The sequence below is a fragment of the Myotis nattereri genome, assembly GCF_964212035.1.
Source record: "Myotis nattereri genome assembly, chromosome: 13".
Lineage (NCBI taxonomy): Eukaryota > Metazoa > Chordata > Mammalia > Chiroptera > Vespertilionidae > Myotis > Myotis nattereri.
The window spans coordinates 32,733,189-32,759,113 of NC_138088.1; the positions used below are offsets into that span (position 1 = coordinate 32,733,189).

General features: G+C 41.8%; 3 protein-coding genes across 10 annotated transcripts in view; 2 read left to right on the forward strand and 1 right to left on the reverse strand.

Annotated features, from left to right (window-relative positions):
- Positions 1 to 25,925, reverse strand: part of PRKG1 (protein kinase cGMP-dependent 1) — a 1,074,350-nt gene that overhangs the window by 448,796 nt on the left and 599,629 nt on the right. The window lies entirely within an intron of this gene.
- Positions 1,155 to 5,958, forward strand: CSTF2T (cleavage stimulation factor subunit 2 tau variant; the record flags this gene model as incomplete). Of its 7 annotated transcripts, none has more annotated exons than XM_081105409.1 (2): positions 1,155 to 2,751; positions 2,887 to 5,958. In XM_081105409.1, 2 exons carry the CDS (start codon positions 1,155 to 1,157, stop codon positions 3,096 to 3,098), a joined length of 1,809 nt encoding a protein of 602 aa, XP_080961535.1. In that variant the 3' UTR covers positions 3,099 to 5,958. The 7 variants fall into 7 exon arrangements, with proteins under 7 accessions (XP_080961535.1, XP_080961537.1, XP_080961538.1 ...); XM_081105411.1 differs by having other exon boundaries at positions 1,155 to 2,672; positions 2,880 to 5,958; XM_081105412.1 differs by having other exon boundaries at positions 1,155 to 2,672; positions 2,895 to 5,958.
- Positions 7,419 to 7,796, forward strand: LOC308529366 (acyl-CoA-binding protein-like; the record flags this gene model as incomplete). Its single annotated transcript, XM_081105431.1, has 1 exon — positions 7,419 to 7,796. The coding sequence occupies one exon, from the start codon at positions 7,419 to 7,421 to the stop codon at positions 7,680 to 7,682; it is 264 nt and encodes an 87-aa protein (XP_080961557.1). The 3' UTR covers positions 7,683 to 7,796.

A 25,925-nucleotide genomic window follows, 5' to 3' on the forward strand; every position in this document is an offset into this window, starting at 1 on the left:
TGGAAGTAATCAAATAGCTACAGGTGGCTAGTGGCTACCGTAAGGGGCAGCGCAGCTCTGGAGCTATAATAAACCATACCTGTGTAGAAATTCTGGCTTTGCCGTTTACTGGCTGCTCAGCAAATTACCTAGCCCTCTACAAGCTTCAGTTTCGTTAAATGGGGGTGGGGGAAACACACACAAATATACACAATTTCTGCCATCAAAACTCTCAACAGACTGAAATAACTAGTTTGCTCTTCGCTTCACAGTAGAGGTGAAATTATTGCATCAGTTTATAACCATCAGAACCAATATAAACGCCTACAATATACTAGTAAGAATTGCTCAATTTAATTCATACTCTGCAGCTGCAGCCATAAACGTTATTTATTATTCATCATTAATATTATTATCGGTTAAAGAAAAAAATAATATTATGAATAGCTCGACTGCAGGCTGCATGCACAGAGAAAAACTTGCAAGGGCCGACCACGGAGACACAGCGGTCAGCGGCGGGAGCGGATGGGGGCGGGGAGGAAGCCGCGCACACTTTCGGCTTGTGTTTCTGGGAAGCTATTTCCCAAAAATATTTTCCTATTCCCTTTGTAGTTTAAGGAGCAAAGCCGAAATGTGCTCAGAAACGATTACACTTTCATGTAGCTGACAAGCAGAAACGGCTCTATGGAAATACTTATCAGAATAAAGAAAAGGCAGCCCTACGCGCCTTTCGGTCGGCGGTTTCCCGCGCGGGCGAACGGAAGCCGACGGGCTCTTGACGTCAGGGCGGGGGCGGTGCCTCTTGTTGCCATGGTGAAGTCTCTGCGGCCATCTTTACTGTGGTTAGTGCGCACCAAGCTTTTCCTGGCGAGGAGTGGTGCCGCGCCGGGAGTCTACGCAGTAAGAGACGAGAAAGGAATCGTGCGTCTAGGTCTAGGACTGGGTCATAAGTCGCTGGCAGAGCCGCGTAGACGCAGGGACAGAAAGCATCAGGTGGTTTATTTAGAGGAACGTACAAGTGCCGATTCCGCGGGCGGGCGGGCGGAACGACTTCGGCGCCCTGGTGAGGTTTCTACCCGGAATTTCAGAGCCGCTTCCGTTGCTCAGCGGAAGTGTGGGGCGGAGAAGGACGACTCGCCGGGATCCCGCTCGCCGCTGTGTGCACGGCCGGAATCATGTCGAGTTTGTCGGTGAGAGACCCGGCCATGGATCGGTCGCTGCGTTCCGTGTTCGTGGGGAACATCCCGTATGAGGCCACTGAGGAGCAGCTGAAGGACATTTTTTCGGAGGTGGGTTCCGTTGTCAGTTTCCGGCTCGTGTACGATAGAGAGACGGGGAAACCCAAGGGTTATGGCTTCTGCGAGTACCAAGACCAGGAGACCGCGCTTAGTGCCATGCGGAACCTGAATGGGCGGGAGTTCAGCGGCCGGGCGCTGCGGGTGGACAATGCGGCCAGTGAAAAGAACAAGGAGGAGTTGAAGAGCTTGGGGCCTGCGGCGCCCATCATTGACTCCCCCTATGGGGACCCTATCGACCCGGAGGACGCCCCTGAGTCAATCACCCGAGCAGTCGCTAGTCTCCCCCCGGAGCAGATGTTTGAGCTGATGAAGCAAATGAAGCTCTGTGTCCAAAACAGCCACCAGGAAGCGCGGAACATGTTGCTTCAGAACCCGCAGCTGGCTTACGCGCTGTTGCAGGCGCAGGTGGTGATGAGAATCATGGACCCAGAGATTGCTCTGAAAATTCTGCATCGCAAGATACACGTTACACCGCTGATCCCAGGCAAATCTCAGCCTGTGTCTGGTCCTGTCGCCGGCCCCGTCGCCGGCCCCGTCGCTGGCCCCGTCTCTGGCCCTGGCCCTGGCCCTGGGCTCTGCCCAGGACCTAATGTGTTGCTGAACCAGCAAAACCCTCCAGCTCCTCAGCCCCAGCATTTGGCTAGAAGACCTGTGAAAGACATCCCTCCTCTGATGCAGACCCCTATCCAGGGTGGAATTCCGGCCCCGGGGCCCATGCCAGCTGCAGTTCCTGGACCTGGTTCTTTACCTCCTGGTGGAGCTCTGCAGCCCCAAGTTGGAATGCCAGTGGTTGGTCCTGTGCCTTTGGAGCGGGGACAGATGCAGATGTCAGATCCTAGAGCTCCTATGCCACGTGGACCCATGACTGCTGGTGGACTACCTCCTCGAGGGTTGTTGGGAGATGCTCCAAATGACCCGCGTGGAGGGACTTTGCTCTCAGTCACTCACACTGGAGAAGTGGAGCCCAGGGGCTATCTTGGGCCACCTCATCAGGGCCCCCCCATGCACCATGCCCCTGGTCATGACGGCCGTGGCCCTTCCTCACATGAGATGAGGGGAGGGCCAATCACGGATCCTAGAATGCTAATTGGAGAGCCCAGAGGACCGATGATAGATCAAAGGGTTCTGCCTCTGGATGGTAGAGGTGGTAGAGACTCTCGAGGGATGGAGACCCGAGCCATGGAAACTGAGGTCTTAGAGGCACGAGTGATGGAGAGAAGAGGAATGGAGACCTGTGCAATGGAAGCCAGGGGCATGGATGGAAGAGGAATGGAGATACGGGGCCCTGGCCCCAGTTCAAGAGGCCCTATGACCAGTGGAATCCAGGGTCCTGGTCCCATTAATATGGGGGCTGGTGGTCCACAGGGACCCAGGCAGGTCCCAAGCATTTCAGGGGTGGGAAATCCTGGAGCTGGCATGCAAGGTGCAGGCATGCAAGGACCAGGTATGCAGGGAGCAGGCATGCAAGGACCAGGTATGCAGGGAGCAGGTATGCAGGGAGCAGGTATGCAGGGAGCAGGCATGCAGGGAGCAGGTATGCAGGGAGCAGGCATGCAGGGAGCAAGCATGCAGGGAGGAGGCATGCAAGGGGCAGGCATGCAGGGAACAGGCGTACAGGGGGCAAGCAAGCAAAGTGGAGGCCAGCCTAGCAGTTTTAGCCCTGGGCAGAGCCAAGTAACTCCACAGGATCAAGAAAAGGCAGCTTTGATCATGCAGGTTCTTCAATTGACTGCAGATCAAATTGCCATGCTGCCTCCTGAGCAAAGGCAGAGTATCCTGATTTTAAAGGAACAAATCCAGAAGTCTACTGGAGGTTCTTGAAATACTTCATAGTAATCCCAGAAAGTTTTTTTTTCTTTTTCTTTTTTCTTTTTAGCATGGAGAATGGGTGCAAAAAGCTGACTACTGCATCCCCACAGTTGAATGATTAGGGCAGAACCTAATCTCTTTTGTTGTTCTTGTCTTTTTTTTTTTTTTTTTTCCTGTTTTCCTTTTTATTTTTAATCGGGAGGGGGAAGAATGGGTCTGTTCACTTTAATTCACGGTAACTATACAAAAATAACTCTGAAAGGGATACTATACCAAATAAGATTACAAATAATATGCAGCAATACTAAAAGTGTGTACAATATGTTAACTTCTTTTAAAAACAATATTAAATAAAGCAATGTGAAATCTTTACAGAAGACGAAAAGATAACCTGTTAAAAAGATAATTTACCAAGATAGTTTAAGAATTTTGGTTGTATAAGAAAACAAGTTTACCTCCAAAATGTAAGATCCATTTTTTGGTAAATCAGAATACAAAAACCTATTTTGGGGGCAATAGAAAGTTGTGTTAAGTTAAGCATACTTTCAGTGTTTTGGAATTATTTAGAAATGTTAGAATTAACAGGATAAATCTAAACTTGTGGTATTGGGATTGTTTTTTTCTAAAGCTGTGCTACCTGAATATCAAAGAATGCATCTGGTGTGATGTTTCATTTATCTCATCTTTCAGGGGCCAGTGATATTCTGGCCTGGCTTGAAAATGATACTTTACTGGGACAGTTCTAGGATTAACCAGTTTACTTAACTCTCCTCTGACCAGACTCAGTATATCTCTCCATACCTTCCTATGTCTCAGTAACCATTGAGCCCTAAATCTAAATCTGAGTTATTCTCTCACATCCTTCCCTAAAATCAGTGTCTAGGGACCAGTTTATCTGAGTGAATTATAGACCACATTGGGCTTTTCATAAATGGTAAAGGGCTTCCTTCATGCAGTAAAACTCTGCTTCTAGCTTTTATATGCAGATGCTTCCATCTGGTCAACCAGAAACAGGAATTAAAAATCTTAGTCTCAGCAATATTTAACATACCTTTTAGTTTTCTTATATCAAAATCTATTTGTGTATCACCATCTTATCAAAATAATCCAATCCCAGGTAGGTAGATAAAATCTTGTAGCCTGAATTCTCTGCTTAGTGGTTATTAATCATTGCTTTTTATAAGGCATAAAGCCACTTAGTTCTAGTATAGGTACCACTGAGACATAGTTAAAAATCAGTAGAAAGGTGAAGCTTATCACATTTCCTTCAGAGCTACTACCTAATTTATTTTGAAGCCTTGAGAATGTGGACATAAAAGTATAGCATCGACTACTAGTGAACAGAAGTATAAACACCCAAATAACCAGGTGATCTTACTCTGGAGAAAAACCAACAAAAACTAATACTAGTTACAGAGGGGGAAATGTCATTTAATACAAGGAGAGAACTGAGACTTGGAATTGAATTATTTTTCCTTTGCAAGGTGTATACATCTTAAATGGGTATAAAGTTTTCATCCATATGCTGTTTCCACTTACCCATTTTTTACTGTTGTTTATACTGTTACTTTTCCTGTGTATCCTATATGCTCCCCCTAGATTGGAGGGAATAACTCTACATGTCATAGTTCTGTACACTAATTCACAGAGTTGGCTTGATCACTTTGAAATTATAGTTCCTTTAAAGCTTTCTTTGAAGGACTAAATGAAAACCATTAAATGTTATGTTCTTTGTTGTAATAAAATGTCTGCATTGTTTAATGAAGACTTAATAAAAAGAATGCACAATACCTGACGTTTATTTCTAATGACTGCATTGTTCAAGTGGTTTATTGAGAGATCCGCAGGGCCTGAACACTTTTTTTTTCTTTTAATGAAAAAGAACTAAAATTGTAGGAATGAATGGGAATCCCTCTCTTAGATTTATTATCTATATTGTTCCACAACTGAAATGAATTCTGTGGTTGGTATCAGTAGCAACATCTTGGTGGATACTCAGACATTAGATTTTCCTTTTATTTATGTTCCCTACAGAGAACTCTTCCTTGTATCCCAGGATCACCTTATGGGTATCTTCATTACTGACAGCACTTTCATATTGCAATGCACTATGTTAAATTTTACCTTCTACCCCCCATTGCCACTTCTAATAGACCAGGAACTCTGAATGTACACTGTCATTTATTTCTGTAGCAAAAATCACAGGTGAGAACGAAGGACAAAACATTGTATCAGAATCTTAGGGGGGAAAAAACTCCATTAAGAGCACATAAATTTTCCCAAAAAGGGGAGAAAGGGATTTAGATTGCACACAGACCAAATGAACTATAACCATTATTTGCATTAGAAAATAAGCCAGAAATAGATAATAGAAGCAATCTTCTTTACTTTGGTAAACCTAATAGGTTCTTCCTAATTCACTGCCTGGTTGTCCCCAGTACTAATGAATAGAGCCTTAATTCATTTTGATAGTGAAAAATACAAGCAGTGTGTGTCTGCTACTATTAGTTTTACTACATAATGGTTAGAACCCCTGGCATCCTGCATTTCCCAAATTTGGATAGACTGCAAATGAAATCACAAATTCCTAATAACAATAGTTGAACATAGTGGATGAAACACTGATTTGCAAGTGCCTATTGAGCAGTATATGTTTCTTGGGAATAGGGAATTATCAGATTAATCATCTAGTACTTCCCCTCTTTTATTAGTAACATCAAAATGTGTTTTAATGTCTGCTGATATCTTTGGCTCAGGACTACTTATTTTGGGGTATTTAGTGAGATAAAAAGCAATGTGAATCTCAGGTGAAGGCTGGCAAATTCAAGTGAGATCATATGTGACTTTTCAACTATACTTGTCAGAATTCTAATTGCAGAAAAGAAAAAAAAGCCCTTAATCACAGCTTGCAAAGCTTTTGTTTTTCCACGCTGTGATGGGACATTAACTAAGCACATGGAACCTAATTTCCTATGGGGTGTCAGGCCTTTTTCTTAGATCTGATGAGGTCTACGGATAATTATGTGCAACAACCTACTGTGGCAGAGAAACAGAACTATCAGTTACATCTCAGTCTTCTCACAAAGAGAATATGTCAGCCTCTCAGTGCTTTACATTGTCAGCTAATCTCTAGACAGACTTCTGGTTGGAGCTTTGCTTTTCTCATCAGTCCCTTGTCAAGAATGCTCAATAGTCAATCCCTAGCTGGCTTGGCTCAGTGAATAGTGTCGGCCTGCGGACTGAAGGGTCCCGGGTTCGATTCTGGTCAAGGGCCCATGCCTGGCTTGTGGGCTCTATCTCCAGTAGGGGGTGTGCAGGAGGCAGCCAATCAATGATTCTCTCTCATCATTGATGTTTCTATCCATCCCTTCCTCTCTGAAATCAATAAAAATAAATAAAAAAGAATCCTCATTAGTCAAGAATGATTTATTTTAAGGAAATTCTTTTTTTAAAAAAAAAAATATATTTTATTGATGTTTTACAGAGAGGAAGGGAGATAGAGAGGTAGAAACATCGATGAGAGAGAAACGTCAATCAGCTGCCTCCTGCACATCTACTGGGGATGTGCCCGCAACCAAGGTACATGCCCTTGACCGGAATCGAACCTGGGACCTTTCAGTCCGCAGGCCGACGCTCTATCCACTGAGCCAAACCAGTTTCGGTGGAAATTATTTCTATTAAATAGAAAAATTTAATATTAAATGGTGTATTAGACAAAATGCTAGTATATTTCATATATATTTCTTTTTTAGGAGTAACTTGCTTTTGTATTCTTTTTAAAAATTTATCTTTATTGTTTAAAGTATTACAGATATCCCCCTCTTTTTCCCCATTGATCCCCTCCACCCCACTTCTGTCCCCTTGGTCATGGTCAAAGAAGGTTCACTGTGGACCTAGAAGTGCATGCTGAGGCCCCAGGGAAAATAAATCTCTACCTATCTGAAGTAAATAAAGGAGACAGACCCTCTATTAGAAACCATATGGAAAAATGAGAAAACAAAAATCCTGTTCCTTCACAGATAATTTAATGAACATTAGGCTTAGTGGGAAACCTAACAGAAAACACCATAGTTGACATTTCTGTTGTTTGGGGAAATCACCTGAGTTTGCAGTTAGTCTATATGTGTGAACTTTTTTTTTTCAGGGGTGGAGAGGAAGCTATGTCAAATTGATTATAAGTAATACATTTATACTCATTACACCTTATCTCATGTCAAAAATTGTTTCAGCCAAGCTGTAAAAATTATCTCAGAAAACCTGAATTGTTTTGGCTACTTCTTCCTGCTCATCCCTGCCTCCGTGAGCTCCTTGCAAGTAACCAACCCCATCGCCATGTCTCAGGCTGAGTTTGACAAAGCTGCTGAGGAAGTTAAGCACCTCCAGAGCAAGCCAGCAGACGATGAGATGCTGTTCATCTACAGCCGCTACAAACAAGCAACTGTGGGTGACATAGATAAAGAACAGCCCGGGATGATGGACCTCAAAGGCAGGGCCAAGTGGGATGCATGGAATGAGCTGAAAGGAACTGCCAGGGAAGATGCCATGAAAGCTTACATCAGCAAAGTAGAAGAACTAAAGCAAAAATACGGAATCTAGGGACTGGATTTGGCTGCCAGCCACACTTTTCATCTAAATTGGTAATCATGCCTTGTTTCTCTAATACCATGGATGAAGTGAAATAATGAAATTAACCCTCTTCCTGAACACTGTCCAGGATATGGCTCTAAGAGATTAAGGAGCTGAAATAAATGGTTACTCGCCTTTCTGAGTAGTTTTTATCTATAGATCAATTAAAAAAAAAACTTGCTTAATTAGAATATTTTGTGAAGCGGAAATGATTTATAGAATCATTGATTGATAGGGATTTTGTTGCCACTGTTTTCAGATAAACTGCATTTGTTACTTTAAGAAACAAAAGCAAACCTTAATTGTTTTCCAATCCACAAATCTTATCATCATCTTGCTAAAATATATTACTACCCAGTCAATAATGTTACTGACTTCATACTGGGGTACTTTACTTCCCTTTGTAAATGTCTCTGTCCATGATCCTGAAATATTTCCTAGATAACCTCACACATCTTATCATTTAGTAGACAAACAAGCAGAACTCCCCAAACCATCTACTTAGCATAATGCTTCCTTGAGAAGTAAATCCTCAATAGAATTCTGCTGCTAAATATTTTTTTTAACCTTACCTTATCTAAATATCCCTATACTCCAAAAAGAAGGAACTGATATAACAGGAACAGTTAACAGTATCTGCCCAGCATTTGTTCTGTTATTTTCAGTAGATTTATTGGAAATGGTAAAAAAACTCTATAACTGCAATTTCTGCCTTAAAACTTTGTATTTGAACCTGATCCTAATTAAGGGTACAGATTAACCAAATCGACATTTGTAAATTAAGCAAAATAGGATTTTCTTCCCATTAGAAAAAATTTTAGTGATTAAACGTTTCTAGCAAACAATTTGTATCCAATCAAGGCCTTTCAAATGGTGATGTTAATGACTCATTGTGAGGCTGTGAAGATGACCTAAGAACATGGGAACCTCTCATTGTCACGTGTATTCAGACGCTTGTATTATAGTTCTTAATTTGGGTCTTTGTTTGTATAGAGGGGAAACAAAACTTGCTTAATTAGAATACTTTGTGAAGTGGAAATGAGATGTTTTATAGAATCATTGATTGATAGGGATTTTGTTGCCACTGTTTTCAGATAAACTCAATTTAGCAATTTCCTCTCTAGCAAGTGCTTCTGCTGGGATATGCAAAATAGTTGAGTCTTGAACAATAATAGCCTTGGTTTGAAAAGGGTCCTAAAACTGCCCCTCCTGAGGAATAGAGTTGGATAATCTTGGGAAGTGGAGAAAAGAGGCTTTTCTTCATCTCCTGTCTGATCTCTTTCACCCAGCCTTGCTCTCAGAGAGAGGGAAGATAGATGAGCTGGCCAGTGACACAGCCAGAGCCAGCCAGGGCAGGGTTGTGAAACTGACCTCCTATCAGGGCCAACACTGCTGAAGTTCTGCAAATGATCAGGGCTGGAAAGTGGTGGTTGTGCACAAATGTACTCTTCACGGGGAGAGAGGAAAAATAGGGGGGGGGGGCAGCTTAAATTTTTTTTTCTCACTAAGTCCCCCAAAACCACAGACCTGACCCACATACATGATCATGGCTGCCAACTCAAGCAAGTAGCACTCTCTCCTGCTCATCTTCAGTCACCCAGTGTGTCTTTTGGGTCTTACCTGCCATACGACTAAAGGCTTTTGTTTTGATAAGGAAAAGGGGGGGACCATTTGCATTGATATAGACATAAATTATAATTGTTTAAAACATTTTTACTCTAAAAGGCATTTTTATTTACACAGTGACCAAATGTTTTGAATTGCTGGAAGATGCCTATCATAGTGTGCCAGAAGCCGGTCACCCTTGCTGCTTGACACAGTCGCTGCAGGGAAGAAACATCTGCACAGCATATGTTTCAAGGGACCTGGGGTATATGGCATACTGTTCTTAATATGTTTGCTCCCCTTCTTAGCGCTGTGTTTTAACCAAGGTCACCTCTCTGAGAAAGGTTGTTTCCCCAGGTGGGGATTTTCCCCTGGAGTTAAGCATTAACAGGACTAAGGAAGGGAATAAAACCCCTTAACTAAGTGCCAGGTGGGTAATTAATCACTTTAACTATTAACAATCATGCTTAAGCTACATAATCTTTACTTAGGATAATCTCCTTCAGTTACTTCCTTGTAGCTTAACAGAACAATAGAGTAGTGACCTTGGAATGGAGATAATAAATGCCCTAACCTTTGGAATAGAATGGATAGGATTAAAATCAACTGGTATAAATACAGATGTAACAGGAGAAAAAATAAACCAGAACCTGGCGGGAGAACCTCACTATGCTGATCAACTGAACGCTGTCTCCATGTTATTTCTTCTTCGCCGACTCTGTCCACACCTTTGGAAACCCCTGGACCTGATGGGGTTGGACCCCAACAATAGTGGAGTTTCTGACATTAGCCACAAGCCTAGGGATCTGGGAGATACCTGCTTTTGAGAGAGGGCAGTGATAGCAAGGGTATTTCCAGTGCTCCAGAACTAATACAGTTTCAAAGATAAGGTCTGTGCACTCTTCTGAAAGGCTGGGTCACAGTTAACATGTAAAAAGCATTTATCAAGAACCTACTGAATGCCAGGTACTTGACATACATCATCTTGAATTTCACTGAAGTCTGAAAGCGGTATGAAGAAATATGCTCATAGAAGTTAATTAGTCTGCCCTGAGCCACCTAGCTTGTAGGATGTAGAAGCACCATCAAATCTGTTTGTCTGACTCCCAAGCCCTTACTCTCCCCATTATATCATTCTGCTTTAAGAAGGAGACAGTAGAACAGTTCCACACTGAGGACTGGATGTAAAGGGACATCAGGCTTCATTTCCACTGAGTGAGGAAGTTCATCACAGGTCTATAGAGAGGTGGTGTGTAGGCAACAGTGAAAGATGTATAAAATCAATCTTTTGTCCTTAAAATTTTCTTTTTCTTCCATGAACCAACTAAATGGAGGATATAGTAGACTAGAGAGAAAAAGACAACACACTTGAAATATTTATATGGAATAACAATAGATTATAAGAATTCTATAGGATCCTCACCCTGGCAAATGTGGCTCAGTGACTTGGAGCCTCATCCTGCACACCAAAAGGTGGAGGGTTTAATTCCCCATCAGAGCACATAGGTTTTGGGTCCCATCCCCGGTACAGGTAGGGGTGCATTTTGGAGGCAACAGATTGGTCTTTCTCTTTCTTCTCTTTTTCTCTCTCTCTCTCAAATCAATTTTTAAAAAATCTATAAAACTAAATATGTTGTTCTGTATAATTCTGGTTAACAGCTAATTTAAATGATCATGTGACCTATTTTTCCTGCGACCTATTTTTGCATTTATATTAATACTAGAGGCCCGGTGCACAAAAATGTGTGCACTCGGGGGGAAGGGGGCATCCCTCAGCCCGGCCTGTGCCCTCTCGCAGTCTGGGACCCCTTGGGAGATAACGACCTGCTGGCTTAGGCCTGCTTCCGGGTGACAGAGGGCAGGCCCAATCCCTAGGTGCAGCCCCTGGTCGGGCTCAGAGCAGGGCCGATTGGGGAGTTGGGGCGCTGCCCCCTGTCATGCACAGAGCAGGGCGGATTGGGAGGTTGTGATGCCACCCTCAGTCACACTCAGGGTAGGGCCAATTGGGGGTTTGGGGCACCACCCGCTGTCACACTCAAGGCAGGGTCGATGAGGAGGTTGCAGTGCCACCCCCTGTCACGCACAGAGTAGGGCCAATCGGGGTTGGTGCGCTGCCCCATCACGCACAGAGCAGGGCCCATCGGGGGGTTGGGGCTCCGTACCCTGTCACACACAGAGCAGGGCCAATCAGGGGGTTGGGGCGCTGCCCCCTGTCACGCACAGAGCAGGGCCCATCAGGGGGGTTGGGGCTCCGTACCCTGTCACACACAGAGCAGGGCCAATCAGGGGGTTGGGGTGCTGCCCCCTGTCATGCACAGAGCAGGACCCATCAGGGGTTTGGGGAGCTCCCCCCTATCACGCACAGAGCAGGGCTGATCAGGGGCTTGGGGCGCCTTCCCCTGTCACGAACAGAGCAGGGCAGATAGGGAGGTTGTGGCACCACCCCCTGTCACACACAGAGCCGCAGGGCGATCAGGGGGTTTGGGCGCTGCCCCCTGTCACACTCATCCTGGTGCCAGGAGGCCTCTCAGCTCTGCTGATCCCGGTGCTGGGAGGCCTCGTGGCTCCACTGATCCCGGTGCTGGGAGGCATATTACCCTTTTACTATATACGATAGAGGCCTGGTGCACGGGTGGGGGCTGGTTGGTTTGCTCTGAAGGGTGTCCTGGATCAGGGTGGGGGTCCCCACTGGGGTGCCTGGCCAGCCTGGGTGAGGGGATGATGGCTGTTTGCAGCTGGTCACACACCCTTCAGGGTAGGGGTCCCCACTGGGGTGCCTGGCCAGTCTGGGTGAGGGGCTGAAGGCTGTTTTCAGGCTGGCGGGTGACTGAAGCTCCCAACCGCTCCTTTTTTCTTTTTTTTTTCTTTTTTATTCTGGGCCAGCTTTAGCTCTGGCTCCAGCTCTGAGGCCTCTGCTGCTGAAAGCAGGTACCTGGTTTGTTTGTGTTCTATAATCAAAACACTGTATCAACTCCAACTCTGAGATCCCGGCAGGCCGAAAGCAGGTTTCTGGGGTTTTGTTTAGCTTCTATATTTGTATCAATGTTTCAAACTGCAGGCTCAGAGGCCGGCAAGGCAGGCAGGGAATGTTAGAGTCCTCCATCACTGAAGCAAGCAAGACTCATGTTAGCTTCAAGCTGCCTGGATGCCGGCCGCCATCTTGGCTGGCAGTTAATTTGCATATCTTGCTGATTAGCCAATGGGAAGGGTAGCGGACGTATGCTAATTACCATGTTTCTCTTTTATTAGATAGGATATAATATATATATTATAAAATTTAGCCATTTTAAGTATATGATTCAGTGGTTATTTTTAGCATACTCAGAGTTGTGCACCATTAATACAACCTAAATTTAGAACATATTCATCACCCACAAAAGAAACCCTGTACTCATTAGCATTTACTCCCCACTCTCTTCCCTCCCCATTTGGCCCTAGGCAACCACTAATCTGCTTTCTGTCCCTATAGATATTATGGATATTCCATATAAGGTGAATAATACAATATTTGTGTGTGTGTGTGTGTGAATAGCTTCTTTCACTTAGCATGTTTTTAACGATTCATATACTGCAGTATTTTATTCCTCTGTATTGCCAAATAATATTACATTGTATGGATATAGAACTTTATCCATTCACTAGTTGATGGATATTTGTATTATTTCACTTTTTGGCTATTATGAATGGTGCTATTAACATCTGTGTGCCAGATTTTGTGTGCCTTTATGTTTCATTTCTCTTGGAGAGGAATTGGCATATGATAACTATGTTTACCTTTAGAAGAACTATTTCCCAAAGTGACTGCACCATTTCACGTTCCCATAACAATGAATGAGGGTCCAGTTTCTCCATATTTTTGTCAATTTCTTGTTAACTTCTTCTTGATTATATCTGTGTGTGTGTGTGTGTGTGTGTGTGTGTGTGTGTGTGTGTATGTGTGTGAACTGGTATCTCTTTGTGCTTTTGATTTGAATTTCCTTGGTGGCTGATGCTATTCAGCATCTTTGCATATGCTTATTGGCATTTTGTATATCTTCTCTGAAGAAATGTCTGCTCCCTGTGATCTACTTATTGTAAATAACATGGTTTGTGAATTCAAAGTTTCTAAGCAGATAATCAGATGACAAAGTCTCTAAAACATGGAAGACATTTGTTCTTTTGTGATATAAGAACTGACCTGAAGTAGGGGGAGTCGATTGCAGTCATAGAAGTGAGGGTTTTCAAATATATTCTAATACCCTTTAGAAATAGAAGGTAATACTTTTCATTATATATATATATATATATATTCAATGGAATTCAGGACACTCTTCCCCAAAATATGGTACCTTGGCATACTGAATACTTTAAGCTGAAGAAGTTTGGGGGAAATAAAATAGCAGAAGCGGGAAGGTCACTCTTGACTGTCTCCTGCCAATCTCCCCTGAAACAGAAAGGAACATTCTTATCTCTGAAGATAAAGGAATGCCCCAAAGAATCTTGGTAAACAGATCTTGCTAAATTTTCCCAGTTCACTATAATTATCCTACACTCCTTAACCTATGATACTCCTCCCCCATTGTGCCCTCTTCATCAAACAGAATAGAAGTACACAGGCCTGTTTCCTCAGGTCTTCCTTTCCTTGTGAAGGCTCCTGTGTGGTGCAAAACTTACATGAAATAAATTTGGTTATGCTTTCTTCCCATTAATCTGCCTTTGTCAGTTTAATTTTCAGACTCAGCCAGGGAGCCTAGGAGAGTCCAGGAAAACTGTTTTCTCCCCTGCGCTCTGAAGACATTAGTTGAACCTGAAGGGAAAAGAGGGTGCTTCTCCAGGGGAGAAAGGCAGTGTTGTAATAAAGAGCTCAGTCTGCCAGCGTTCAAATTCTGACTCTAGTAGTACTACCGGTGGGACCCATTTCTAGGTGTCACTTTCACAATCTGTACACTGAGCCAACTCTCTCCTAGGGCAGTGATGGCGAACCTTTTGAGCTCGGCGTGTCAGCATTTTGAAAAACCCTAACTTAACTCCGGTGCCGTGTCACATATAGACATTTTTTGATATTTGCAACCATAGTAAAACAAAGATGTATATTTTTGATATTTATTTTATATATTTAAATGCCATTTAACAAAGAAAAATCAACCAAAAAAATGAGTTCGCGTGTCAGAGGTGTCATAGGTTCGCCATCACTGTCCTAGGGTAATGGACAGCATTGTTTGATACTTAGTAAGCTCTCAATATGTGATATGTACTAGATATTGCTATTATTCCTGAAAAAATAAAGCTGTGGCCCTAGCTGGTTTGGCTCAGTAGATAGAGTGTCGGTCTGCAGACTGAAGGGTCCCAGGTTTGATTCCGGCCAAGGACACATGCCTGGGTTGCAGGTTTGATCCCCAGTAGGGGGCATGCAGGAAGTAGCTGATCAAGGATTCTCTCTCACCATTGATGTTTCTATCTCTCTCTCCCTCTTCCTTCCTCTCTAAATAAAATAAAATAAAGTAAAACTGTGGAAATAGAAGCCATAAGAGCAATATGATTACATGAGCCAGCTGTTCATTGCTCTGTGCACGCTGAAAGAAAGAGAGAAATAGAGGATGATTAGAATCTGCTCAGCTACGAGGACCTGCACCTCATAGGAAAGAAAGAACCTCCAAGAGAAGTCAGTTACCAGAGAAGGAGGTGTTTTAAGATAAAATCTGTAAAGAGAGCATAGATTTAGGCAGGGAAAGAAAACTGCTACCTCTCTCCTTTACCTTATATATCCTTATGTAGTAAAGCTGCATTTTGTACAAGAAGAAATATAATACAAAGTTCACAATGGTGAAGGCAATCTTCTTTTGAAAAAAACTCTCTAACCGCCGATTCTGTTTGACCCAAGAGATTGCAAACTCCCTAAATCCTCTGAAACGGTATCAAAGTTTTATCTAGCTTGAACTTTTATGGCTTGTATATTTCAATTTCTGATGGCTTTATCTAGTACAATAGAGGACAGATTTTCAAAACGTGTTTCCTTTTATCTAAAGCAAACTTAAATAACCATATAAAAAAGATTTGTACGATTTGTTGTGATGTTATATATAGGACCCAAGTATCTTAAATGTTTGTTTTATGAAATATTCATGCACAGCTTAGCCTTTCATGCTTTCAAAGATGGTACACACCAAGCTAGAGTATCAACTAAAAGTTTCAGGATAAATGCACCAAAATATGATTTAATTAATCTTCATATAGTATTTTGTGTTTTACACATATCTAGTGTTTCTGAGTCTGACTTAAGAAAATTACTGCAATACTGAATTACATTAAAATTTAAAGTTACAGAATTTTTTTTTTGGGGGGGGGCGTGGAATGCAAACTTTATTCAGGAACTCAATGAGTAGCATTTTTAAAATGTTTTTATTGATTTCAGAGAGAGGAAGGGAGAGAGAGATAGAAGCATCAATGAGGAGAGAAAATCAATTGGCTGCCTACCAAGGATCAAGTTGGCAACCCAGGCATGTCCCTGATTGGGAATCATACCATGACCTCCTGGTTCATAGGTCGATGCTCAACCACTGAGCCATACTAGCCAGGCAATGAGTATCATTTTTTTACATTCACTTGATATTAATTTAGCTAACACTTTTTGGTTTTTATAAAGAGATTTATGTAAAACTATTCATCATGTTTTGGAGAGTATTTACTTATAACTACTGTATTTCTGTTCAAAATTTTACTTATAGCCAAAGCCGGTTTGGCTCAGTGGATAGAGCGTCGGCCTGCGGACTGAAAGGTCCCTGGTTCGATTCCGGTCAAGGGCATGTACCTGGGTTGCGGGCACATCCCCAGTGGGAGATGTGCAGGAGGCAGCTGATCGATGTTTCTCTCTCATCGATGTTTCTAGCTCTCTATCTCTCTCCATTCCTCTCTGTAAAAAATCAATAAAATATATTAAAAAAAAAAAAGAACAAAATTTTACTTATAAAATACAAAAGCAAAATGGGCAATTTTCCATTTTATAAACCGGTTACTACGAAATTGATTTAAACAGAATATTCTATATCCATACTTTCAATATGGCAGCCACTAACTGCATGTGGCTATTGAAAACAAATTGTGGGGCAGGGGGGAAAAATGGACACATATGTAATACCCTCTGTAATACTTTAAGCAATAAAATAAAAAAGAAAAAAGAAAACAAATTGTGGCTAAATTTTAAGACCTGTTCACTTTTATTTAATTAATTAATTGATTAGCTGCCCTATGTGGCTAGTGGCTAATATATTGGGTAGCACATAGAGGATAGGAGTTATTTTATGGCTGGATGTCACTTGAGGTCCTGGTTCAAAATCATAGGTGAATCAACTGACTAGTTATTTCCATCACTAATTTGCAGTATTAACAGAATCATTAAAACTCCCAGTCCAGTGCTAGCGCCCATGTACTTAAAGAAATGTACCATTTCATTTTTAATAGATTCTTGTACAATATGTAGTACTCAGAAGACAAGAAATACAAGTGTAACTAGCTCATTGTATTCATTTATTCTTTTAGTGAGCACTTATCTAATGCCCACCACGTGCCAGACAATAACGATTCAGAACAACTGGAAAGGACCCTGCCACCAATAACTGCTCATTTGTTCAGTGTCTACTTCGTCCCAGGTATTCTGAGCATTGCTTTGCTCTGGAGGAGAGTAGACAGTCCAGAAAGGAGAACCCCCAATAGGAGGCAGTGCAGAGTACTCCAGCATCGTTGTGCTGTAGCAGCACAAGTAAAGCATCTGAATCTGTAAGCGATGAGAGGGGTTTTCTGGAACAAGACTTGGTTTTGAAGACCAAGAGGAGTTAGTGAAGAGCCATTCTGGGCAGAGGATTTGTATGAGCCGAGACCTTGGAAAGAACCTGCAACCCAGGAAAATGCCCTAGCATAGTGTTCTCACAGAGCTAAGAAAATTGTTTGGTTTGGTGAGGAGGCGAGTGTGAAGTAGTAGGAGATAAGGCAGGGCCTAGATTCTCAGTGCTTTGAGAGATATGTTTAAGAATTTGATCTTTGTGCTGAAAGATTTAGGGATGAACTCAAGAGCTTCAGGGAGGGAAGCGGAAAAAAAGGAAATACATTTGAGAAAAATTTTTCAAAAAGAGACCAATTATGTTAAAAAAAATTACAGGAATCCAGGTGGAAAATACCTTTGAGGCTCAAAATAATTCACAAGTGAGATCTGCATGAGAACTAATAGAGAATGGCTTTTGTTTGTTTTATTAATTGATTGATTTTTTTTTTTTTGAGAGAGAGATATCAATTTGTTGTTCCACTTACGTATGCATTCATTGCTTGATTCTTGTAGTGCCCTGATCAAGGATTGAACCCACAACCCTGACATAGTGGGATGGCAGTCTAACCAACTGAGCTACCCAGCCAGGGCTTGTTTTTATGAGAGTCAGACATTTAGCAATGCTAGCCAGTAGGAAAAAGACAAGAAAAAATAAAGACAAAATCGATAGGTCACTGCTTAGGCACTCTGCCTGTAAAACAGGGCCTCGTGCAGAGACTACTGACTCAGAACTGCATATAAAATACACTTACAAGTTAATAAGATAGATTTTCACAGATATACAGCAACAAAACACTTGTTTGTTTTTTGTTAATCCTCTCCTGAAGATTTTTTTTCCATTGGTTTTTAGAGAGAGTGAAGGAGGGAGGGAGAAATATCAATGTGAGAGACAGACAGATTGGTTGCCTCCCACACATTCCTCAACCAGGACTAGGGATTGAACCTGCAACCCATATATATGCCCTTGACTGGAATCAAACCTGTGACTCTTTGGTCTGTGGGCCGTCATTCTAACCACTGAGAGAACTGGCCAGGGAAGAAGAAAGACATTTGTAAGAAACAATAGTTGAATATGAGGGAAGACTAAAATCTAAATAGCAGTAACCTTATCTTCAGCATTGTATTTCCAAAATCTAGAGTAATAGTTGGCTCAGTACCATGTGCTCAATAAATACTTGTTAATATCCATAAATACCAATAAATGAATGTATTATAAAAATCAAGCAGAAGAATTAGGAGAATGTTTAGATTACTAGTTCACCACACTCATCCCACAAATCATGAGTACATTTTATTCCAAGACAATGACCGTGGTCAGCCTGCATCTCCTGAGCAGTGTGAAACATCTCATCTAGTCACTGTTCGGACCTGACCATACTAGACACACCTGGATCCATTTTCTGGAGCTCTAAGGCTCTTGTGTCTGCCGCTTGAATAAGCTGCCTCCAAACAAGACATTTATCCATTATATGGCCTCTTTTCTGGTGAATGTGAAACAAATACAATCCATGAAACCCTTTTCTTATGCAATGTCACCTCTTCCTAGAAAACAATGCAATCTGTGTAACAACCTGGGCCTCATCCCCAGAGATCCAGATTCTAGGAGATTTAGGATGGAGATGGTGGTGGTGGTGGTGTGTCCTAAGAGTTTTTCCACTTTGATTGATTTAATCTATTTTTTAAAAATATATATTTTATTGATTTTTTTAGAGAGAGGAAGAGAGTTAGAAACATCGATGAGAGAGAAACATTGATCAGCTGCCTTCTGCACACTCCCTATTGGGGATGTGCCTGCAACTAAGGTACATGCCCTTGACGGGAATTGAACCTGGGACCCTTCAGTCCACAGGCTGACGCTCTATCCACTGAGCCAAACCGGTTGGGGCTTAATCTATTATTTTAAAATTTCTAATCCTAGCCACATTTGACAATTCAAAATGTGTGACTGCCACACATGTAATTATTCCCTCAAGTGAACAGTGAAATGTACATATAATCTACTTGCTTTTGCCAGAAGCTTTCCCAGGCCCTCCCTATCAGTGGCTTCTCATGCCAGTTGCTGGCAGAGCATCAGAAGGTCAAGATCAGCGTGTGAAGCTGGCTGCATAGGTGTTGCCCTTTATATCCGCTAGGTTGTTCTTAAGCCAAATTTGAGAACATGCTGAGAAAGCAAGACCCATTTCTTCATGAATGCACTCAGCTCTTTGTTTTCGAATGAGTGTCTTAGCAAATTGTTATAGCTAACTGTGCCAACAGTGAGCACAAAAGCCCTCTCCTTGATCTTTAATTCTCTCTATTTTCTTCTTTAGTCAACTCACAAGAAAGGCCATAACATTTGCCCAGACCTTATGATGCAAGATGAAAAAAAAAAAAAAAATCTCATACCAGAGAGTTTGATCATGATACAGAAATATGGGCTATTCTTTGTCCTTTGCTCACCTACAGTCCTGCCCAATTTCCTCTTTTTCCAATTGGCAAGTTAGGGCTTTATTAAAGATATATTTAACATACACATAAATATTGAGGTCATTTTCCTAGGCTGTTATCAAAAGCTAGCGACTCTCTGAGAATAAATAGATGATGAGATCCTGGGTTCTGCCCCAATGACTGGCATTATCTATGGACACTGCAGCAACTGAGTCTAATTACAGGTGGGGTGGGGACTTCTGCAAGCAGAGAGAAGTACAGTTCCTGCCATATGAGTCTAAGCTGCTGGTTTCTCAGAGCCACTGGTGAGTGTATTGATTAAGATACAAAATCCTCAGAATTCTGTTGTGACACACTGGTTCCTGAAAATGCACTCTACCCTTCTAAAAATAAAAATAAAAATAAAAAATGCCAAAACCTTTACACACTGCATTTGTAAAGAAGGGGCAATTGAATAATATATTCTTCCCCAAAGCACTTCCACTTAAAAATCTAAAAAACGTCTTGAGAGCTATAACCAGCAGGAATACCTGCAAATATTCATCAAATAAATAAAATGCACAATAATGTGCATAACAACCAGCAACCCAGATGCCTAGCAACAGTAGGGTAGATTCATCATGGTGTATTCATTTAATGCAGCGGTTCTCAACCTGTGGGTCTCGACCCCCTTGGCGATCGAACGACCCTTTCACAGGGGTCGCCTAAGACCAACCTGCATATCAGATATTTACATTATGATTCATAGCAGTAGCAACATTACAGTTATGAAGTAGCAACGAAAATAATGTTATGCTTGGGTCACAACATGGGGAACTGTATTTAAAGAGCCAGAAGGTTGAGAACCACTGATTTAATGGAATTGTAGACAGCAGTAGCAATGAAAGAAATACAACAGGGTGCAACCACATACCTGCCAGGGACATAACGAGCCAAAGAAGCCAGGTAGAAAAACTCATGGCTGTGGGCAAAAAAAAAAGGGGCCACATACTAAACCTGGAAAGCTCCGGGGAGGCCTGAGTGGTGGGCCTTACTAACTCAGAGACCTAAAGGAGCCACATAGGATGGTCTGAAATTAGAACTTCCTAACTGAAAGCAAGTCATGGCAGGTGGTCATGTCCTAGGCTGGTATCTTCCTTGACAAAGGTCAATCTTTACCTTAACTGAGACTGTCTATAATATACGCAGAGGTCCTCAAACTTTTTAAACAGGGGCCAGTTCACTGTCCCTCAGACATTCCACACATGCGCACTGTGGGCCCGGGACGAGTCGGCTGCTAAGCAGGACAGGCAGTGGCGGCAAAAACACCCGGCGGGCCGGATAAATGTTTTTGGCGGGCCGCATGTGGCCCGCAGGCCATAGTTTGAGAACCCCCCTGGTCTATAGTCTTTGTGCTTCCAAGATAATACCTTTGGAATGTCAGAGTAATCCCCCTTTTCCAGATCCTTCAGAGCACAATCTTCCACCAGCGCGGGAGACCACAGGGCCCCTCATTGTTATCTTGTTCTGCTCACCATCGCTATATGCTGCAGATGTTAATTGTTAACTTTCCTGTACCCCCCAATGTAAAAGAAGCATGTCTGTTTGGTTTACTTTTATCCAACCTCAGAGAGTTCTAAGCTTTGCTTTCTCCCACCTCCCTAATCTATCACAGTGGATTTCATGTAACCAACCCCCTTACATCTTACCCTTTGATTCTGATATAAAAAATAAGAGGTAAAACTGACATTTTTTCAGAGCATTTTCTCAATCCCTTGAGATTTTGCTTCCCAGCAATTGTTGTCAGTTTGGCTCAAATAAACTCAATTCTGTATTTATAGGTTTGGATGTTTCTCACGTTGACATATTGAATTATTCCATTTCAAGAATAGGACAATATAATCTATGGTGGAAGGAGTTGGAATAGTGGCTACTTCTGAGAAGAAAGGGAGAGTAATTATTGGGAAGGGGCACATAAAAGGCTTTGAGAGCTTAAAATGGTATAAGTTACACAGGTGAGTTCACTTGGAGATTATATACAGTTAATCCTCATCTGAGAAGAGGGAGAAGGGGAGAGAGAGAGAGGGTAGGAGAGAGAGAGAAACATCACAATCAGAAGGAACCTGCAATCTGGGTAGGTGCCCTGACTGGGAATCGAACCAGTAACCTTTCGGTGCACAAGATGGTGCTCAACCAACTGAGTCACTGTGGCCAGGTTCACTTTATAATATTTAATTGAGCTGCAGGCTTATGATTTGTGTACTTTCCAGCATTTTATATCTTTTTTTATTTTTTTTTATTTTATTGATTTTTTACAGAGAGGAAGGGAGAGAGATAGAGAGCCAGAAACGTCGATGAGAGAGAAACATCGATCAGCTGCCTCCTGCACATCTCCCACTGGGGATGTGCCCGCAACCCAGGCACACGCCCCTGACTGGAATCGAACCCGGGACCCCCCAGTCCGCAGGCCGACGCTCCATCCACTGAGCCAAACCGGCTTCGGCCCAGCATTTTATATCTTAATAAAAAAGTTTTAAATTGCTTTGAAGCTCATTTATTTTAGAATGTTTATTTAATTACATTTGCCTTGAATCAATGTCAGGAGATAAGAAAAAGAGAATAGACAATTTAGATTAATGAGACACCTGCTATTACTTTAAAATAGTTGTTGTCACATAAATCTCTTCAGTAAACTGTTTCTGGCTCAGTTGTGACCACCGTAAACAGAGCAAGAGTGTCAGGCAGGAAAAAAATCAGTATTTAAACATTTTTACATTTAGCAACCTTAGGTTTTTAGCAGATAACACCATTCAAGAGGGGAAATGGAGGTAGAATCCTTTTCAGAATAAGAGTCTGTTGTAGCATCTTTTCCTTACTTTACTCAGGTGCTTAGGGGGCAGGGTTGGGGGGCAATGTTGAATTGAAATGTTTTTTATTTTTGTTTATTAATAACTTTTTGGAACTTTGAGTGACATATAATGGCTTAAATGAGGATTTACAATGCTCATAAAATTTAAGCAAAGGGTTCTTTGGTTTTTTGGGAGGTTCAGAATGAGTCACCCCAAGATGTGCTTCTGTGGTGTGCAAATTATTCTGAGCAAAAGGCAAACTGAGCTGCAGGTTCAAGTGAAACTTCTGCCCCTCCCTACACTACCTAGAACTAGAATTTGGGGCCTTGCCTATAATGAAAGTTTATCAGAGATAACCTCTTTTTACCAATCTATGAGGCAGGATAAACTTCTATTTACTAAGCATCTGCTCTTCTTAGCATCCAGAAATGAGCCTTTAAAGTCCCCAAGGCACCCTACCTCCTCCCTGGCTCAGGGTGTCTTATATATCCACGTTCGCTTTCTCTCTCTGAACCTCCTGTGCATGTGGGGTCTCTGACTCTCACATGTGTCTGGGGTTCCAATACATCCTTATGCATTGAATTTGGTTATTTTCTCTTGCTAATCTGTCTCATGTCTATTTGATTATTAGACCACCCAGAAGAACCTTGAGGGCAGAGGAAAGTTGTCCCTCACCCACAGTTTCTTTGCTTGGGCTGAACCAGGGCTTCCAACAGAATTTCCTGCAATGATGGGAATGTGCCTCTGCGATGATATGACATCCACTAGCCACATACATGGGTTACTGGTTACTTGAAATGTGCCTACTGCAACTAAGGAAATTAGTTTTTGCTTTAATATAATTTTAATTAATTTAAATATAAATGCAAATGGCCACATGTGCCTAGTTGCTGCTCTATTGGATAAAGTCCAAGCCTTGGTAACTGTCTGGTCTTACATTCCAAGTCAGTAACCCTTTCTGAAATGATAAAAGTATTTTGAAATGACTGGAGCAAAACAAGGATTTACTGGGAAGATTGTAGAGAAGATAGGAAGGTAGCCCTAGCCGGTGTGGCTCAGTGGAGAGAGCATTGGCCTGAGGACTGAAGGGTCCTGGGTTTGATTCCAGTCAAGGGCATGTACCTCAGTTGCAGGCTCCTCCCTGGCCGGGGCTCTGCAGGAGGCAACCAATCAATATGTTTCTCTCACATTGATATTTCTCTATTCCCCCCCTCTCTCTAAAAACAAACAAACAAACAAACAAACAAACAAACAAACAAAAAACCTAAGATAAGGATTAAGAAAAAGAGACAAGAAGGTGGGTGTGGTTTATTGACTTGCACTGTAACCAAAAGGAAATGGATTTCTCTGGAAAACTTGTTGAAGAACTATAGAGCCTCAAAAATCTTTAGGAATATTAAATGGGGCCTCAGAAAAAATGCACACACCACTTTTAACAGTTAATGTATCCTGTTAAGAACAAGACAATGAGTCTAAGCTAGAATTGCTCATGCTAAACTATGTCACAGAGGCTTAATTCCAGTTTTGGCTTTCCCATAAGTGGGATCTTAAACCAGTCAGTGAGGAATTACCTGATCAGTACTAGTTAGGAAACCTGACAGACCCTGCTACTCCATAAAGAAAAGTAACCTTGCAGTAACCAACCTGATTTTTTTTTTATTTTTCTTGTAAAACTCCCTTTTCCTCCTTCCTTCTGCCTAGAAAAGTCCTTCATTTTGCACAGCTCCTTTCTACCTGCTGGATGGAATGCTGCCCTATTCAAATTGATTTTTGCTCAAATAAACTCTTAAAGTTATAATATGTCACAGTTTCTCTTTTAACAACCCAGGTTAGCAACCTTACATACCTATAGAGAGGAAACAGAGGTGAGGGCTAAAAGCAATAGAGTAGTGAACCAGAAAGCCCTTGACGAGGATTTGCTAAGTAGCTGGCTTCATCACACTGGTCATCCTTAGATCTCAACTTAGCAAATGTCTTTGACTAAGTCATCACTAATGCTCTGGCTTCAAGGCTGTGGCATGTGGGGGACAGCCCAGTGTCTCAGACACACCGGAAGAGAAGTTGATCTTGTTCTTTTGGATTTGACATCGTTTAAATTTTTGCCTTTATAGATGATGCCTTGACCTGTATAAAATTGCAATTTTACTTCATTTTATTTGTTATGTGTAGAAATTAGTCTTTCTCAACAAGGTCAGCAAGACATGCCTCCATCACTCATATCTTACCCATTTCTACTGTGGCAACATAAGTATCCTAGTGTATCAAATCACAAGCGTTTTCCGTCATCTCCCAAATAGTTTAGAACACAGTGAACTTAATAGAACAGTGACCTTTTAAGCCACTTTTATGGTTTCTGGGGCAGTGTTATGATTCACATGCTCTCTAGCAGTAAGATTGATGTCCGGGCTATGTCTGAAGGATTAAAGCTATAAGTAAGCTCAAGAATTTCTTGTAAAAATTTTTCCTCACTGAAAACGACTCTTTCTCTCAAAGTAGAAATACACTAGTCTACTCATTTTTAGACAGTTAAGAAACATTTACTTCACACACACACACACACACACACACACACACACACACATACACATGCATTGGAATAAACTTACAGACAACTCTGCATTAAATATGCTATTTCTTCAACTCTAAAATCCCCTCACCATCTATTTAATTCATATACTAGCACATATGCATCAGGATATATCTAGAATCAACATGGAAAAGGAATTTGCCAGTTTCCAAGTAGGAAAGCCAGTACGACAGAATTATTACTGTTCAGCCAGGTTAATTATATATATATTTTAAATGTTTTTATTGATTTTTAGAGAGAGAGGAAGGGAGATGGATAGAGAGAAACATCATCAATCAGCTGCCTTTTGCACACCCCTTACTGAGGACCGAGCCTGCAACCGGGCATGTGTCCTGCCCAGGAACCGAACTGGTGACCTCTTGCTTTGCGGGTCGACACTTAACCACTGAGCCAAACCAACCAGGCTAATTATATTTTTAAGCTATGCTAGAATGTAACTGGTTAAACCACACTGTCACTTTGATTTATTTACATTGGGAGTAGTACTTGCAGTTAAATTTCTACATACATTTGTATCCCTAGTCATCTTTTCAAATGTCTCCAAGAAGTGTTGAGATATAAAGTTATTCCTTATTCAAAAGACTGCCTGTCATTTATCAGACAGAATAATTGAAGGCAGTAAAAACAACCAAATTTCTCAGAACATATCACCAAGTTTTCAAAGATAAAAGAGGTAGGTATAATTGAGTTATACATCCTGATGGGCCCTCAGTCAGGTGCCAAACATCTGTCAAAAACTTCCAGCTCACCTTTAAGAGAGGCTATTTAAATTCTAGCATTGCATATTTTAATTAAGAGAACAAATGAAACAGCAAATTGAACTAAATAGGAAAAGAAAGCAATATGCATCTCTATAGTCTTATTAACTCTTTAAGCACTAAATGGTTAATAACACATTCCAGGTTACAAAAACTGGCATGGATGTTCTGAATAGTTGCTTATGGTTAAAATATCTGTATCCTATATAATAA